Here is a 17,376-nt window from a genome sequence, read left to right as displayed (position 1 = left end):
CAAGAATGAGAGGGCACAAATTTAAAGTGATGAAAGGAAACAGTCGTTTGGGTCTTAATGCAGTGCTTGGATGTGTGGTTGAGGCACGTTCAATCAAGGCATTCAACAGACCATTAAATAATTATTTGAATAAAGTGTAGAGTCTTGGGGAAAAGGCACCAAGTCCTAATGCTCATTTGGAGAACCAGTACAAACACGATGTACCAAATGGCTTCCTTCTGTACCATAATGGGTGATATTTCATTTTAATACTCAAACTGAGCACTAACATTGAAGATTGTTAATTTGTAAGTGATAAGGAAAATCAAAGTAAACAAAAGACAAGCTTATTTCGGTAGTCAAGTCTTTTATTAGACAGAACAGTGCCAGTATTTTGTGACCCTTCAGCATAATACCACAATTTTGTATCTCATAAGTAAACAAGCTGCATAAATAACAAAACTTAAACAGGTCCAATTTGTACGACAAAGTAGGGTTTCTGCTCAGTACATACATTAGTTGGTAAAAATTAATTCCTAGGTGGTTAAAATTGTTCAGTCATTTTGATCATCATCCCAGTCTTTCTTCTGCGCTGGAGGTTTGGGTCCACCTGCCTGTTTTGCCATTATTATCTGTAAAGAAAAAAACCACCATTGAGGATACTGATAAATTAAAACCAGCAGCAGAATTTGAGTCATGCAGTTATCCAACAGAAGAGCAAATAAAAGCTTGTAGAACAGCTAATGAAAAATTGTTTTTTGGGTGGAATGCAAGATTTTTGAATACACAGGCTGCATTAATCACTTCAGTTTATGAAGCACCTAAAAGTTTCAGATGTATTTAATGAAATACAAAAATAGAGACATGGGAACATCAGCACCTGGAAGTTCCCCACCAAGTCACTCACCATCCTGACTTGGAAATGCATCACCTTTTCCTTTACTGTAGCTGGGTCAAAATCCTGGAACTCCCAACAGCATTGAGATTGTACTTACACAACAGCAAGAGTTCAAGAAGGCAGCTCACCACCACTTTCTCAAGGGCAATAAATGCTGGCTTATCCAGTGATGCCCACATCTCAAATGAACAGAAGGATGTTTAGCTTTCACAGATCAGAAAATAGATCAACGCTGAATTAGATGATTTCAACTAATAACATCTAGAATTTGCATTTGGTTCCAAAGAAACAGTTAAAAATTAACAGATTTCCACTCCCAATTGCAATCCACTGCATCCAGCTGGAGGTGCATATCTAATGTTAGACAAGGACACCCAATAATTTGGGGACATTCTGAAGAATGGGCACTTGGGCAAAGTTCCAAAGATATTTATGGGAACTTTTTACTACAGATTAAGAAAACTCCTAATGTAATTGCACATATTATCCTTCTTCAACTTTCAGTGGAAAACCAGTAAGGAAATGTTTTAAAAACATTTATAATACCTGCAAAACATGAAAACTGAAATAGCCATTTTGTTAAATATCTAACATGTCTTCTCCACAGAACTCTATTTTGTCAACTAAGGATACATTTACAATGATGCTGTTCCATGCAATTCAGAACCATTCTGAGATGCACAAATTAGAGAGGTTAACATTCTCCAAACTCACAAATTGCCACAAAAGACTTGAATATCAGCATTTCAAAAATAGTTTGAGATCCAGGCCTGTATGCTACATATTTTCAAAGCTGCGAAACCCTATGATGCACAGTAAAAATCTAAAACCGAATATCTATGTAAGTGAAGCAACAGACATTTAAAATCCTTCAAGTAAGCCAACATCATTCTGGGAGCCATTACTCACCTGGTCTACTCTCAGAACAGTTACAGCAGCATTGGTGGCAAGCTTAATACCCCAGTATTTAACCAAGTATGGGTCTAGTATTCCAGCCTCCAGCATGTCCTTCAGGCCTGAACCTTCACCCTGAAAAGAATATAATGGGGAAAAAAAAATCAAATCAAATCATCCACTCAACCAATTTAGGAAGACCTAACAATTATTGGGATTTATTTCTCAAAGAAAAGTAACTGATAAAACATTGACTTAGTCTAGTGCAAAAACTGTGTTAAGATATGCCCTCGAGTAACATCTTAGCACATATTCAGTTTTTGGTTTACAATTCCAAATCAAAATGGTCACAGAGTAGTTTTGGTCAGTAAAAAGTTACTGTGGCTACTTGACTCCATGGAAAGACTTAACACAAACGTCTGGTACCAGACACTCGTCATTCTTATAATACAGAAACAGCAGTTCCCATGCATTAAAATAGTGAACTGCTTTGAGGTAAACCATTTGAATGTAAAGTTGTAGTCAATATTTTGGAGTTAATGTTCATTAAAATGAAAAATACAGAAAAAAATTTAGCCACCACTTAGAGCACTACATAAAGCAGCAGTCAGATGAAGAATGAAACTGCTTTGAGAGAATTTACAATTGTATCGTGAATTTTCCCATTATCAGCCCACTTTTCTTCAGCTGTTTTGGTAGATAGGAATCGGCATCATAAAATTAATTGGAATTGGATTTGTTAAAGCAGCTGAATTAAATTCATATTAGGGCTTTTACACCAGAAGTAGAGATTTGCAATCCATCTATATGCGTTAGATATTAGCCAAGATTCCAGAGGCAAAGACAATGCATCCACTTCCTGCTGAGGATGAGAGACTGAAGACATTCAATCCAGAGCATCGGTAACTGTTGCAATGATTAGACAAACTAAGGATTATTGAGGATTAATTACCTCAATATCAAATCCGATGTTTTTGTTTCCTTCCTGATGTACTGCATACAATTTTGAAATGATTTCAGTAGCTCGAACACCAGAGTTCTCAGCCAAAGCTCGTGGAATACTTTCAAAAGCTTCTGCAAATTTCTTGATGCCATATTGCTCAAGACCAGGACATGACTGAAAAGAAACAAAGAAATCAATTATTAATTCTTAACTGCAAATTTCTTAAAAATGACAAACTGCTAGTTTCCTCCCTTACCTCTCCATAAGTTGTGATCCGCTTGGCCAACTCAATTTCAGTTGCTCCTGCACCTGGTACACAGCGTTTATCCTGTTGATTGAACATTTGGTTAATAAGACAGTATAACTGAACAAATTAGACTGTGTAACACACATTAGATTAAATATAAAGAACTACGCAATACAGTCCTTTAACAGTAATAAAGGGATCATTCATCCAGTTAAAACAAGGAAGTTATAAAGTTTATACTCAGTTGCCCCCCACAACAGAAACAAAACTGGTCCGGAGATTAAAACTTAATTTGTAAACCTTAAATTCTAGAATACTTGGTCAACTCTCAAAGGACACACAAGTGGAAATAGTCTTGCATGTATTCTATACACATGTAGACATACAGCTAAAGACAAAGGAAATTACACAATTGCTCATCTCAAGTATCAATCCACCAACTTGAACAATAAGTTTCAAGTCTTCAACACATCATGTAAACCTTAGATGATCGCACACTAAAAATCAGTTAACAGATCCAATATCTAGAGAACCAAAAGAAAACATCTTTCATTAGATTTCAAATCTAATCAGTTTACAGTACCTTTGTGAGAACTTTAAAAATGTTGACACCATCATCAACTGCCCTCTCAACATCATCCATTATATTATCTGTAGAACCACGGACTACAACTGTGGAGATTGCACCATCTTCTTTCTCTGCAATAAGTCATAATCCAGCAATTAGTGTTTATATTGCAGTGAGTAATGATTTCATTTTTGCCTAGTTGAAGTAGTAAAAGATAAGTCTAAGCAGATGCTTGTGTGATATCCATAAAGACATTCTATTTTAGACAGAGTCTAGAGTGGAATTTTGGAAAAAAAAGATTAACTGTGCCATCGTTATACTACATCTATAAAACATGCCAGGTTATTAAAATTGGTAATGAATGCAGAATCACATCCAAAGTACAACTACATTTTGTTGAGAAAAGTTTCTACAGCTCTCAAGCTGTAGTGGAATTGTAAATACACAAATAATCGAGCATGACAAAACTTAAAAATGAAAAGATGACCAACCAACAGCAGGAACAAACACTGTTGACATTTTAACACTGCAGTGCAGCACTGAGGTGGAAGAAATGAAGAACAGCATTGTCAGAGGTGCTACCTTTGGGATGAAATGTTCATCTGTCTGCTCAGGTGGATGTAAAAAAAAATCTGTTACTCCTTTAACAGTAGGGGAGTTATCCCTGGTGTCCTTGCCAATGTTTATCCAACAATATCACAACAACAGATCTGGTCATGCTAACACTGCTGTTTATGGGAGTTCACGGAGATCAAATTAGTAATCGCATTTCCTACATTACCAAAGTGACTATGTCCAAAAGTATCGCACTGGCTCTGAAGTGTATTGAGAGGTCTTGAAGTGCTACGTAAGCTTTTTTTTTATTTTTAAGATTAAAATTACTGTTTCAGACTTCATCAGAATTGAAAAAAAATGAACCACTCTTCCACAAAATAAAATCAAGGAAATATTTTGGTGGGCAAGGAGGAAGGGTTTGATAGATTCTGGCAAAGTGCCCATTTTTTTCTCAGCTGTTTTAAGTGCTTTGTCTGCATCTTTTTATTTACAGATTCTAACTGACTTGCTCTGCTTAACATTTGCTTTTTTTGTTCGTTTCTCTTAGCAAAAATCTTCTGCTTCTCTACGAATTCTTTGCATAGAATTAAAGCAACCAAAGATTTTATATTGCCTGGAAAGTAGCCTCAGAGCACAGATTACATTAAGGACTCCCACATATCTCAACAGCCTAACACACTCATTTTTATATCACTTGTGTTTCTTCTAAAAGAATATTTTATTGAAGTTTAAGTGATATTTAAAACATGGGGACATTTAAAACATAGCTTTGTGACCTATTTAAAATCGGTTAGTTTAAATCCACATACTTGAAAAGGACGATTTAAATACCATTAAATACATGGAATACACAATGCAGCATGTTCACTCACTTCAGGGGAAAGGCGGGGGTGGGTGAACCACCTCAACATAGACTGCAGTTTAAAACAAGTTTTCATTTGACAAACCTATGCTAATGACATGACAAGTTGACAGAACTAAGTCTCCTGTGATTCTTTGTCCCATCAGTGTACAAGGCACTCACAGATGTGTCTGAATTAAAGAGGTCTGAAGAACATATTCTCAAGTGAGCTTATCAAGAGAATGAGTTTATTGTTGACTCAAAAACACCACCTTCCATATTTCTGCTCATAGGAAGCCCAGGCTTCCACATGGAAAAATTTTTTCCCTCAGTAGATTTCAGGGAAAACCGTACTTTGAGATATCAAACATTGATAATCCATACTAAAAACTCACCATGCTTAAATATCACCACCTGTGTGTCACCAACTTCTGACAAATAAACGCTATCACAGTACCCCATTTCTTCTGGAGTAGGTGGTGTCTGAAAAAAGAAAACTAAATTTAAAACTGCATTTAACTTTAATATTGTTAAGAAATTTTATTCACTATTCTACTTACCAATCTTGGAAGGGCTGTACCTCCTACTGTTTTGCATAGTCGTCTTAAATCCCATTTAGAGTTTAACCTGGAAAAAGAAAATGGAGACCATAGATGAGGTCATGAAAATAAGCAATTTAGGCTTATTTTGACTACAATTTGAAACCTTACATGAACAGACATTTTGGAATCAACAGCAAAGCCAATCATCAAATAAGAAGCTAACTGATAGCACACTTATAGCCACAAAATTATAATATTCTGGATCACCTCATTCTTGAATGCCGATTTCCCCACCTCCATGTTTTCCTTCCTCTAAGATCAGTGGTTCCTGCCATGGTACCATCCCACAAGGGCCTTCATTTCTAATAATTCAGACAAGTGGTTGACATGCTGCTGGCTATACTTTTGTTATCTGACTGACAGCACTGCACCCTTACCTAAACCCATCATTCACATGCACACACTTGCCTCAGTAGATCTTTAAAGATCCACAAGCTTCTATACTAATTGAAAATTAAAATGTTTCACCAAATAGAATTATTTACTTGAAATACTGAATAAATGGCCCGGATGCATAATACACAATGGTAATGTCACACTTAGTAAGCTAAGCTGATCTGTGAAAAAAATAAATATTAGCAATCACTGCATCCTAATGGAACACTCGGATCAGCCTCAGCACGAAACAAGGAGAAATTAACGTGGTCCAAAAACGAATTTATAAAGTCACTTGCCTAACCACCATCAGCTGATATTTGTTAGCATAATGCAAAGCCATGTCGGCTACTTTCCCTCCAGTTACGATTAGATTAGCACCAGCATCTGCTATAGCCTTCACTTGAACTTCCATGAGATCCTCCTCTCCTTTGCTGAAAGTCATCAATTCATCTGCATTCTTTAATAAAACTGTACCCTGCAAAAAAAAAATTTCATACTGGAAAAGATTGTTCGCTCCTTATGCAAAATAAACTTGACTACTTCCGGCAACGATTGTGCTCAAATGCAGCTTGGAACAGAAAATTCATACAGAATGTGTTATGGGTCTTTGCATAATGTCAGATGAAATTTAACAAATTATCCCTAAAATTGCTCCTAAGGAGGGTTTAGGTTATCCACGAATATACAATGTGAATACAGCTAAATGAGAGCAAATATGCTCCAGCTCTCAATTTCCATTTTGCAAAATAACCAGAGCAGAATCAGAAGACTTTGAATGAAATCACTTGTGAAAAAACAAATCACGTTTACTAAGATCACTGCCGCAATGTTGCAACTCAAAGTTCGCACAACCATCAGAACTATTTTCTTTTAAAATGGGGAAATGATATTCACCAAACCCAAATCCTCTTACCCGGAGAGATAGTGGCAGCACCGATACCCAATATAGCCATAATCAGATAATATGTGCACAGATAGTAACGCAGGAAGTGACCAAAATGGGAAATATGCATCATACTTTATGAAGGAATAGGCTGCTGACCACCAATGGGATTGAACTTTTTGATGGAAGTTCTGGCTGCAGACCCCTTAACAAGTGCATTATGAAACAACTGGAGAACATAACACTTTCACCACTGTGTGTGACACAAAAGACACTTTCAGACAGTACAAGATTGAAGCTAGAAGCAGCAACAGAACTGATGGTTAAAAAAAATAAACTTACTGACATCAGGTTTATCTGTAGCAATTCTACTTTGACATTTAAACTTAAAAGTTCAGATTAAACAACTCCACTTTGAGCATAACATACATGTAGCATCACGATCCTAACATTAAAAACAGGCCACCAATGTCCCATGAGCAGTCTTTCAAAATAACAGTATATTTTGCATCTATTTTGCATATTTTACAGTTCATAAATACAGATTTTGAAAAGTTATCAAACAGAATCTATGGTACCTTTGTCTCTGTTACCATGCAGTCAAAAGGACAAGAATATATTGCTATTTTAGCATCTTTGACAGAGGTGACATCCCCCTCAGTTTCTCGTTTGAAAACCATTCCATGAAGCACTGATGAAGTAAGCACACCAGATCCCTAAAAAAAATGTATACATTAATATCACACCATGCCCTTTCCAGTCATGCCACTATGATATCATTCAGTTAAGCTAATATTTCTGCCAACAGCCATGAATGCCTCAAAAATCCATTTAAACTAAAAATGTTAATGTTCTGCAAAATTCCAATTTCATTCAACAAAATACTTACAATGCTACAGAAGCAACAACTTGCATTTGTACAACACGTTTAATGCAATAAAACGTCCCAAGGAACTTCACAGGAGTATTATAAAATACTCTGCAGTGATAGTGGAGTCGGACACTTCAGGAACTTTCAAGCGGTTACTGGATAGGCACATGAGGCACACCAGAATTATAGGAAGAGGGATAGCTTGATCTTGGAATTGGACATAGCTCGGCACAACATTGAGGGCCGAAGGGCCTGTACTGTGCTGTAATGTTTAAAACATGAGGTTGAGCCAAATAAGGAGGTATGTCAGATGACCAAAAGCTTTGTCAAAGAACAGGTTTTAAGGGGTTTCTTAAAGGAGAAAACATGGCAGAGAAACAGAGGCGTAGGTAGGGAATTCTAAAGCTTAAAGCCTAGGCAACTGAAGACACAGTCAATGGTGCAGCAATTAAAAATCAGCCTTGGTGATTATTTTCCAAACATCGCTGGATTCTGGGGAAGTGCCGGAAGATTGGAAAACGGCTAATGTTACGCCGTTGTTTAAGAAGGGTGGCAGGCAAAAGGCAGGGAATTATAGGTCGGTTACTTTAACGTCTGTTGTAGGTAAAATGTTAGAATCCGTGATCAAGGAGAAAATAGCGAGGCATCTTGAGGAGAATTGTTTGATAGAGCAGACGCAGCACGGTTTCGTTAAGGGGAAGTCGTGTCTGACGAATTTATTGGAGTTCTATGAGGATGTGTCTAGGGCGGTGGATAGAGGTGGTGTTTCTTGATTTTCAGAAGGTGTTTGATAAGGTGCCGCACAAGAGGTTATTACAGAAGGTCAGGGGGCATGGAGTTGGGGGTAGGGTGTTAGCGTGGATAGGGGATTGGCTGTCAAATAGGAGGCAGAGAGTGGGGGTCAATGGGTGCTATTCGGATTGGCGGTCAGTGACTAGTGGAGTGCCCCAGGGGGTCGGTGCTGGCGCCTCAGCTATTTACCATTTATACAGATGATCTGGAGGAGGGAACCAAGTGTATGGTGTCGAAATTTGCTGATGACACCAAGATTGGTGGAACGGCAAATTGTGCGGAGGGTGTGGAAAGTTTGCAGAAGGATCTAAATAGGCTGGGCGAATGGAATTTAATGTTGGCAAGTCTGAAGTTGTCCACTTTGGTAGGAAGGACTATTACTTACATGGCAAAAAACTGCAGCATGCAACGGTGCAGAGGGACCTCGGGGTCCTTGTGCATGAGTCGCAAAAACCCAGCCTGCAGGTGGTCAGGAAGGCTAATAGGATGCTGGCCTTCATAGCGAGGGGGATTGAATATAAAAGTAGGGAGGTCTTGCTGCAGCTGTATAGGGCATTGGTGAGGCCACAGCTGGAGTACTGTGTGCAGTTTTGGGCGCCGCACTTACGCAAGGATATTTTGGCCTTGGGGGGAGTGCAGAGGAGGTTTACTAGGCTGATACCGGAGTTGAGGGGGTTGAACTATGAGGAGAGGCTGAATAAACTAGGTTTGTACTCGTTAGAGTTTAGAAGAATGAGGGGAGATCTCATTGAGACATATAAGATGATGAATGGGATGGATAGGATAGAGGTGGAGAGGCTCTTCTTGCTCAGAAAGGACAGTAGGACTAGAGGGCACAGCCTCAAGATAAAGGGGGGGGGGCGGTTTAGAACGGAGTTGAGGAGGAACTTCTTCACTCAAAGGGTGGTGAATCTCTGGAATTCTCTGCCCGTTGAAGTGGTGGAGGCTGCCTTGCTAAATATATTTAAGACGCGGGTTGATAGGTTTTTGATAGGCAAGGGGATTAAGGGTTATGGGGAGAGGGCGGGAATGTGGAACTGAGACACAACAGATCAGCCATGATCTTATTGAATGGCGGGGCAGGCTCGAAGGGCTAGATGGCCTACACCTGCTCCTATTTCTTATGGATGCACAAGCAGCCAGAATTAGGAGCGCAAATATCTCGGTCTTTTGGGTCGAACCAAGTAAACAAACTTAAATTACATTCAGACAAAGAAAAAGGGGGCAGCTCCCCAAAAGGAGGGGGAACAGCCCAAACAGAAACAAAAAGTACAAAAGAAACTTAAGACACATCAAATCAAAACATGACTGTCAGGGTCTATAAGGCACCTCAGCCCCTGTGGTGCCCAATGGGCACGGAAGGCCTCGACTGCCCGCGGACACTGCGTGCTCCCTCTCCAGGGACACCCGGCCGCGAACGTAGCCGCAGTAGAGGGGCAGACAGTCGGGACAGATGGCCCTGTTGATCACCCATTGCCTGGACCTGTTGATGGCGCGTCTCGCCAGGCCCAGGAGCAGGTTCACGAGGAGATCGGCATCCTGACCCTCCCCTCTCCGCACCGGGTGTCCGTAGATCAGGAGCTTTTTTAGATTACAGATTAAAAAAAAGACCCTAAAGTGATTTAACAATAAGGATGAAAATTTCAAAATCAAGATATTGTTTGAGTGGGAGCCAATGTAGGCTCAGCAAGCACAGAGGCAACAGGACCTGGCAAGGCTTGGACCAGCAGAAAAGATTTGGGTGCCCCCAGGTATATGGAGGGCAGAATGTGACAGTTGGAATAGTCAAGTGTAGAGGCAACAAAAACATGAAAAGGGGTTTCCGCACCAGATGAACTGAGATGGGGCAAAGTTTGGGAGTAGAAATAGGCTTAGAGAATGAATGAGGTCAGAAGCTCATCTTGCGATCAAATGTGACAAGGCTGCAACAGACTAACCAATCTCAGACCGACAGGCAACCAAAAACTGAAAGCTTTGTTATTTGTATTTAAGGTGTAAATTTTAGAAAGTTTAATACTGGAATAATAGAAGTCTTATTTCACCCATGTGACTCACCAGAATTTTGCAGACCCGAATATTGTCCACATTAAAATGTCCAGATTCTGAGTAGATAGATACTAAAAGGAAAACAAAGTAATTACTATACAAGCTTTCAATAGAATCTGATAGGGTTCCTCACATTAAGTTGTTTTATTTACATATATGAACATAAGAAAGAGGAGTAGGCCATCTAGCCCTTCGAGCCTGCTCCGCCATTCAATAAGATCATGGCTGATCTGAAGTGGATCAGTTCCACTTTCCCACTTTCTCCCCATAACCCTTAATTCCCTTGTCTGTCAAAAACCTATCTAACGTGACTTAAATATATTTAGCAAGGTAGCCTCCACCACTTCAACAGGCAGAGAATTCCAGAGACTCACCACCCTTTGAGTAAAGAAGTTCCTCCTCAACTCCGATCTCAACTGCTCCCCCCCCCCACCGATCTTGAGGCTGCACCCTCTGGTCCTGCTATCCTTTCTAAGCGGAAAAATCTCGCTACCTCCACCCTATCCATCCCTTTCATTACCTTATACGTCTCTATAAGATCCCCCCTCATCCTCCTAAACTCCAACGAGTACAGACCCAGTCTATTTAGTCTCTCTTCATAGTCCAACCCCCTCATCTCCAGTATCAGCCTAGTGAACCTCCTCTGCACTCCCTCCAAGGCCAAAATATCCTTTCGCAAGTGCGGTGACCTAAATATGTATTATTGCTCCCAACCAAACACATACCACATGCTTGTGTGATTAGTTTAGACAGGAAATCAGCATTGCCATATTGTTTGCTCATTACAGCACTTCGAATGACAGGCAATGCATCTTCTGCATCCCGCAGGTTCTTGACAGAGGAACAGATCAGGTCTGGAAGGATCTCTAGAGCCTTTTTGGCCGCTGCCTCATAGCCTTCTATTACCTGCATAATAAAAACAGCACAAAACAAATGGAAAACTTTTTTTTTTCTGTCCAAGGCATTCTTAAATGCTGTGTCTTCCCTCAACAAAAATAGTAATCACACTCAATTTTAGTTAACTTCTAAATCCCTGCTTACCGATCACAGTAGTAATGTACAGCAACTTCAAGCACAGATTCTTACATTTCCTCTGGAACAGATACTAACTGAATCAAGAAGCACAGCTTTATCCAGTAAAGGCACCAATGCCTCTCGGCTAACAAAACTGAACCGAGACAACCACTGAAGCAAAATTCAGACCACCCTGAACCTGTCAGCAATTAGGAACTGTCTCACTATTTAAGGACCCCAAACTTAGAAGGATAAATTACAGAAAGAAATTAAACATGTACTTTGGCCAGAGCCAATTAGCACATATTTATGACAAGTATCCTGTGAAAATATAGCACACAAGGTTCATTGTTTAATATCCATTCCTCAAGCTTTGAACATTACAAAACATATCTCAAAACTACAAAGGGAAAGTTCCAATTTTTTAAAGAAACTACACACCTCGGAGACCGAAAGACCCATTCGCAGAAGTTCCTCAGCTAATTCCAGTAGAGCACCAGAAAAAACTAGCACAAAATTTGTTCCATCTCCGACTTCTTGTTCTTGCATATGGGAAGCCATTACCAACATCTTTGCAGCAGGGTGCTGAACCTGTATCCAACAAATACAATAATTCATTGGGAGAATCACCAAAAATCGAGATTGATTCATAATTGTTTAAATAAGTTTGCATACTGTGGGAAGTTAGGGTTATGAAGACTGGTTCAAGTGACTAGGCTTACTATTGCAACAGAAAAAAAACTGAGGGGAATACATTTAAAGGGTACAGAAGATGTGAAGAACAGCTTGTATTTATACTATGCTTTAAGGTAGACCTCTCAAGATACTTCACACAAGGTGATCAAACAAAATTTCACACCATGCCACAGTGATATTCTGCAGGTTTGGTTATTGTGGCAGGTTTGGACAGCATGTTAAAAGAGAAAATAGTGCAAAGAGATTTAGGGAGAAAATTCAGACACTTATGACCAGGGGAGACAGCTGTCAAAAGCGGAGCAAACACCAGAATTGAAAAGAGCAGAGACATACATATGGGAAATTACTGAGAAAGGGAGGGGATGAGAATCTTAAACAAGTGAAAGCAAGCAACTTATTTATCATGGGCTTTGATGATAGGAACACAAGGAACATAAGTAGACCTAGTGATCAAATCTTTCCACCCAAGAGGATAGTGGATGTATACAATGAAAAGACTGTTGACTCAGGATCAACTGACATCATCTACTGAAAAGCAGGAGAGAAGAATCTCTTCAAATGGAAGAAGTAAATTTATATGCCTTAAAGAGAGCATCAACAGATGGAATGCTTTGGACTTGATCAAGAATTCCACATGTTCTTCTGAATGGAATGCAATGAAAACATTATTCATACCAGCAGGTATCATAATGCTACTGAAGAAAATATCCGAACTTGCAGACATTGCAGACTCAACACAATTTTTTCAACCAGCCTTTGGAAGAACTGTCGCTTTTCTAATGGTTCTATAATTTTTGTGAATTACAGCTGTACTTTGCAAACATAAACAGCTGATGTTAGTACGAAATTGCCAAATTGAAATTAACGTGTCATTAAACAGGCTCCACTCATTGCTAAAAGTAACTTGACCACCAACCTCTAATTCACGTAGTATGGTAGCAGCATCATTGGTGACAAAGAGCTTCTCCACGTGATTGATGACCATTTTATTCATTCCTATGAAGAAATTAAGTCTATTAGTACAAGAGTATCTATAATAAAAACAACAGAATTATATGAAGTAACATAAATGTACCATTTGGACCGTAAGCTGTACGGGTAGTCTGAGCCAGCTCCTTGCAAGCTTGAATATTCCTGTAAACTGCTTCCTCCAAGCCTGAAAAGTGCTGAAAATATACAGAGAAACAGAGCTACTATTATGAAAAATTATGACCCTTGGTGAAGTTAAATGCAGTGAACTAGTGATGAAATAACTTTCACAGAATGATATGAAATCATTCCACTTATTATGCATGCTGTTAGGAAAGTACTAACGCAATTCCCCTCACTAAGATGCTGCTTGACCTGCTAAGTCATTTCCAGCACTTTCTATATAGTGTAATCAATAAGTCAGCTACAAATATATAGTCAATAAAGGATATTAGTTTCTTGCCCATTGGTTTCTAACAAGATCCTCTATGATTCTGCTTCCTCTACCTTACTAGCATCTCAATTTCACCAGTGCTCGTAATCACAACCACTTCCTCAACTAGTGACAGTAGCCAAGTCAAGGGTTATTGACAAGTTAAAGTATTCAACTGCCAACATGCCCTCATGATCCCTTGAATAATTACACACCTTCCATACACCATTTACTGTTTATATGTGTGTTATATCCAAATAGGGCTGTTTCAAATCCAGCCTCACTAACCTCAATTCCAACTCTATACAAACTCCAAACATAAACTCTAGTCTGTACCTTGGCCCATACCTATCTATCATCCCATCATCCTTGACCTATTGGTTCCCATTCCCCGACATGCTGATTTCTTCATTCACACCCTAGCTGTAGCCAACATTGCATTTCTCTTCTGCATTCCAATTTCCGTTAGCACCACCATTGGGTCACACCACCCTCAACACTTAAAGGATGCAGAGAAGATTTACCAAGATGTTGTCTGGCTGAAATTTTTCAGCTATGAAGACAGCTGATTCATTTGAGGTTGTTCTTCTCAGAGCCAAGAGGATTTGATTAAGATGTACAAAATAATGAAGGGCATAGCTAGGGTAGGCAAGAAGAAACTCTTTTCCCTTAGTAGATGGTCAATAACCAGGGGAATAAAGTTAAGGTAATGGGTAGGAGATTTAGAAGGATTTGAGGAAATTCTTCTTCACCCAGTGGGTCATGAGAACCTGGAACTCACTACCTGAAAGGGTGGTAGCAACAGGAATCCTCACATTTAAGAAGCATTTAGATGAGCACTTGAAACACCATATCTTACAAGGCTACAGAACAAGTACTGGAAAATTAATTAGGATAGATAGGTGCTTGATGGCCAGCAGACACAGTAGGCCAAAGGACCTCATCCTGTGCAATAAATCTTTATGACTCAACTCTCACTGACCTTCTGTTTCGTGTCTGCTACAAAGCAATTTACAATGTCTCTCTAGAAAATACAAAAGTCAGTTGTTTGCATATTTTGCACAAGTATAAACGTATTTAAGATTTTTGTGATATGATGGAGACAAGAAAAGTTGGTGACAACCCCCCCCATAAAACAGCTACACCACTAATTGACAAATTAAATTAAATATCAAACCATAAACTTGCAACTAATCTAATACCTTGTAGCCATTCCAAACTCATCCAATTCATCGCTGACAGTGCAAAAAAACTTGAAATGCGACGTTGCTGTACACTCTCATCTTACAACAAACTAGATAACAATTCAGCAAATACTTCCTGACAATGGGAAAAGGATGAACAATACTTGTGAGTCCTAATAACTAACCAATATCTCAACTTTAATAAATGAGATCAGTTATAACTGCAGCTGAAATATGATCCTAATTCACATAATAGATAAGGTGCAGCCACCCGTTGCTTGGTGTTTCATTAAAATCCACCCCCCAAACCCGGGCTCTGGTTACGAACTGGATTCACGGCTTAAACTACAAATTTGTAAATCCAGCACCAACACTATCCCCTTCCTTCCCTTTCGGAGCCTCCTGGTCTCACTGTCAAAGGGGCCGCCTCCCCGCACTAGGCCTCGAGCAGCCCCGCGCACATGCAACCACCGACCCCCCGCCCCGGGCTCAGCCAGAGCCCCGCGGCAGGAACGGACCTCAGCTGAGGATCGGCCCCAAACAGATTATAGGTCCCAGCCGGGTGCGGGCGGGCGGGAATCACCGCCGACATTTCTCGGTCTTTCTGGAACTTTCTCAGCACGCGCTTCTTGAAAAGGCCGGGCACCTTTCTCACGCTCTCCCCCCCCCCCCCCCCCCCGAGCACACCAGTCCTCTTCCCTCTCCACCCATCGACGACCACCTCAACAACGCACCTTCGCGCCGTCTTTTAACATCTGGGCAAAGCCCGGAGCTTTGGGTAAATGCAACGCCATTTTCAGTTACTTTGTGTCGCCCAAAAACCGATAGAGAACCGCCCAGAACACAGTGCTGCTCGCTACCCAGCTCCCTTCCTCCCGGCAGCCAGTGCCTCCACACGCCCTTCTTCCCAGCGGCCACTGCGTCCACGCGCCCTTCTTCCCAGCGGCCACTGCGTCCACGCGCCCTTCTTCCCAGCGGTCACCGTGGTCAGGGCGCCGATGTGTCGGAGCCGGTCTCACCACTGAGGAAAGGTGGACATTGTGTTTTTTTTTGTTTTTTTCTACTTCCCCCGCTTTTAACCGATTGCATGCTATCGAGATATCAAACGGAAGGCAAAGAGCTATCTCAGCTCCCATCAGCATTCCTTGGCCTATTATTCATCCCATGTACACCAGGATTTTAGGATTAGCTTCTGCAGTCGGTGCAGAGATCACCCAAAATTAACTCGTGGCTTCTGTTGACAATTTTCGATTTTACGAACGTACTTGGGAGCATGGGGCGGGGGAACAGAAAATGCTGGAAAATCTCAGCAGGTGTGACAGTATCTGTGGAGAAAGAGAACCAATGTCTCATCCAAACTCGAATCGTTGGTTCTATTCTCTCTGATGTAGAGATGCCGGCGTTGGACTGGGGTGAACACACTAAGAAATCTCACAACACCAGGTTAAAGTCGTTTGGACTAGTCTCTCTCCACAGATGCTGTCAGACCTGCTGAGATTTTCCAGCATTTTCTGTTATTTTCAGTTTCCAACGTCTGCAGTAATTTGCTTTTACTTTAGACGCTTGAAAAGATGAGCAGGTTCATTGAGCCCTGACCCTTCAATCAAATTGAAACTACAACAAATTGCATTCACTAGTAACATTAAAAAAAATTTCAAAGCATTTCACAGGAATGTCAGCAAACAAAATTGGTAACTGAGCTATGGTCACTTGGCCGTAAGTTTGGTGAAAGAAATTCGTTTCTGCCCAAACTCTAGCCCCTCGTTAGGGCAGAATTGATGTTCTTCAGCTAGTGCAGACATGATGGCTGAATGGCCTCCAGCACTGTAAATCTTTTGTTGCTTAAAGCAGGAAAGTGAGGTACCTGAAGGCATACCAGCGATGGAATAATTAAAGTTGGAAATTCTGGAGACCAGAATTAGAAGAGCACAGCTCTCTTGGGGACATGAGTTGGAAGAGATTACAGAGATGGGGAGGGATGAGATGATGGAGGGATTTGAAAACTACGATGAGAATTTTGAAATCAAGATCTTTAATGTCAGTTTGGAACAGTGAGCACAGGTTTGGTTAGCTTAAGGTGTATGGTGCTAGGTCAGTGAGGAGACCTTTGGCATAGGAGTAAAAAAGATTTTCTTCTTTTATAAGTTTCCCCAACTCTTAAATTTTAAATGTTCTAAGCCACTATGAACAACTCACACAGCAAACTTGAGAATGAGATAAAATTGGTTTATTTCACACACATGAAACACGGGAATAAGGTTTCACAATGTCTCCTCCTTCTGCATTCATACATTACAAGAGGGATAAGGGAAAGAGGGATGCAGGGACAGGCCACAATAACAATTCAAGTTATGATTTTAAATGAGTTTCTTCCAAGCATAGGTTGGTTGACTTGATGGCACATGGTTAGCACTTCTGCCTCAAAGTGCCAGTGGCCTGGTTCAATTCCTGCCTTGGATGATTGTGTGGAGTTTGCATGTTCTCTCCATGCCTCCAGGTACTCCGGTTTCCTCCCACAGTCTGAAAGACGTGCTGGTTAGATGCATTGGCCATGCCAATTCTCCCTCAGTGTACCTGAACAGG

At 40.4% G+C, this 17,376-nt stretch overlaps 1 protein-coding gene across 1 annotated transcript; it reads right to left on the bottom strand.

Moving 5' to 3' along the window:
- Positions 1 to 314: 314 nt before the first annotated feature.
- On the bottom strand, positions 315 to 15,694 carry cct8 (chaperonin containing TCP1, subunit 8 (theta)). The gene is made up of 15 exons (XM_080203964.1): positions 15,528 to 15,694; positions 13,283 to 13,373; positions 13,124 to 13,203; positions 11,953 to 12,102; positions 11,223 to 11,403; positions 10,507 to 10,568; positions 7,367 to 7,504; positions 6,202 to 6,380; positions 5,486 to 5,552; positions 5,321 to 5,408; positions 3,545 to 3,660; positions 2,971 to 3,042; positions 2,724 to 2,888; positions 1,787 to 1,906; positions 315 to 611 (listed from the first exon to the last, which is right to left on the bottom strand). Exons 1-15 carry the CDS (start codon positions 15,585 to 15,587, stop codon positions 534 to 536), a joined length of 1,647 nt encoding a protein of 548 aa, XP_080060090.1. The 5' UTR covers positions 15,588 to 15,694; the 3' UTR covers positions 315 to 533.
- Between the last annotated feature and the right edge of the window lie 1,682 nt (positions 15,695 to 17,376).

Source organism: Carcharhinus amblyrhynchos, chromosome 15 (assembly GCF_965287045.1).
Source record: "Carcharhinus amblyrhynchos chromosome 15, sCarAmb.v2.hapA, whole genome shotgun sequence".
Taxonomy (NCBI): Eukaryota; Metazoa; Chordata; class Chondrichthyes; order Carcharhiniformes; family Carcharhinidae; genus Carcharhinus; species Carcharhinus amblyrhynchos.
This window is presented reverse-complemented; position numbering and strand designations above follow the sequence as displayed.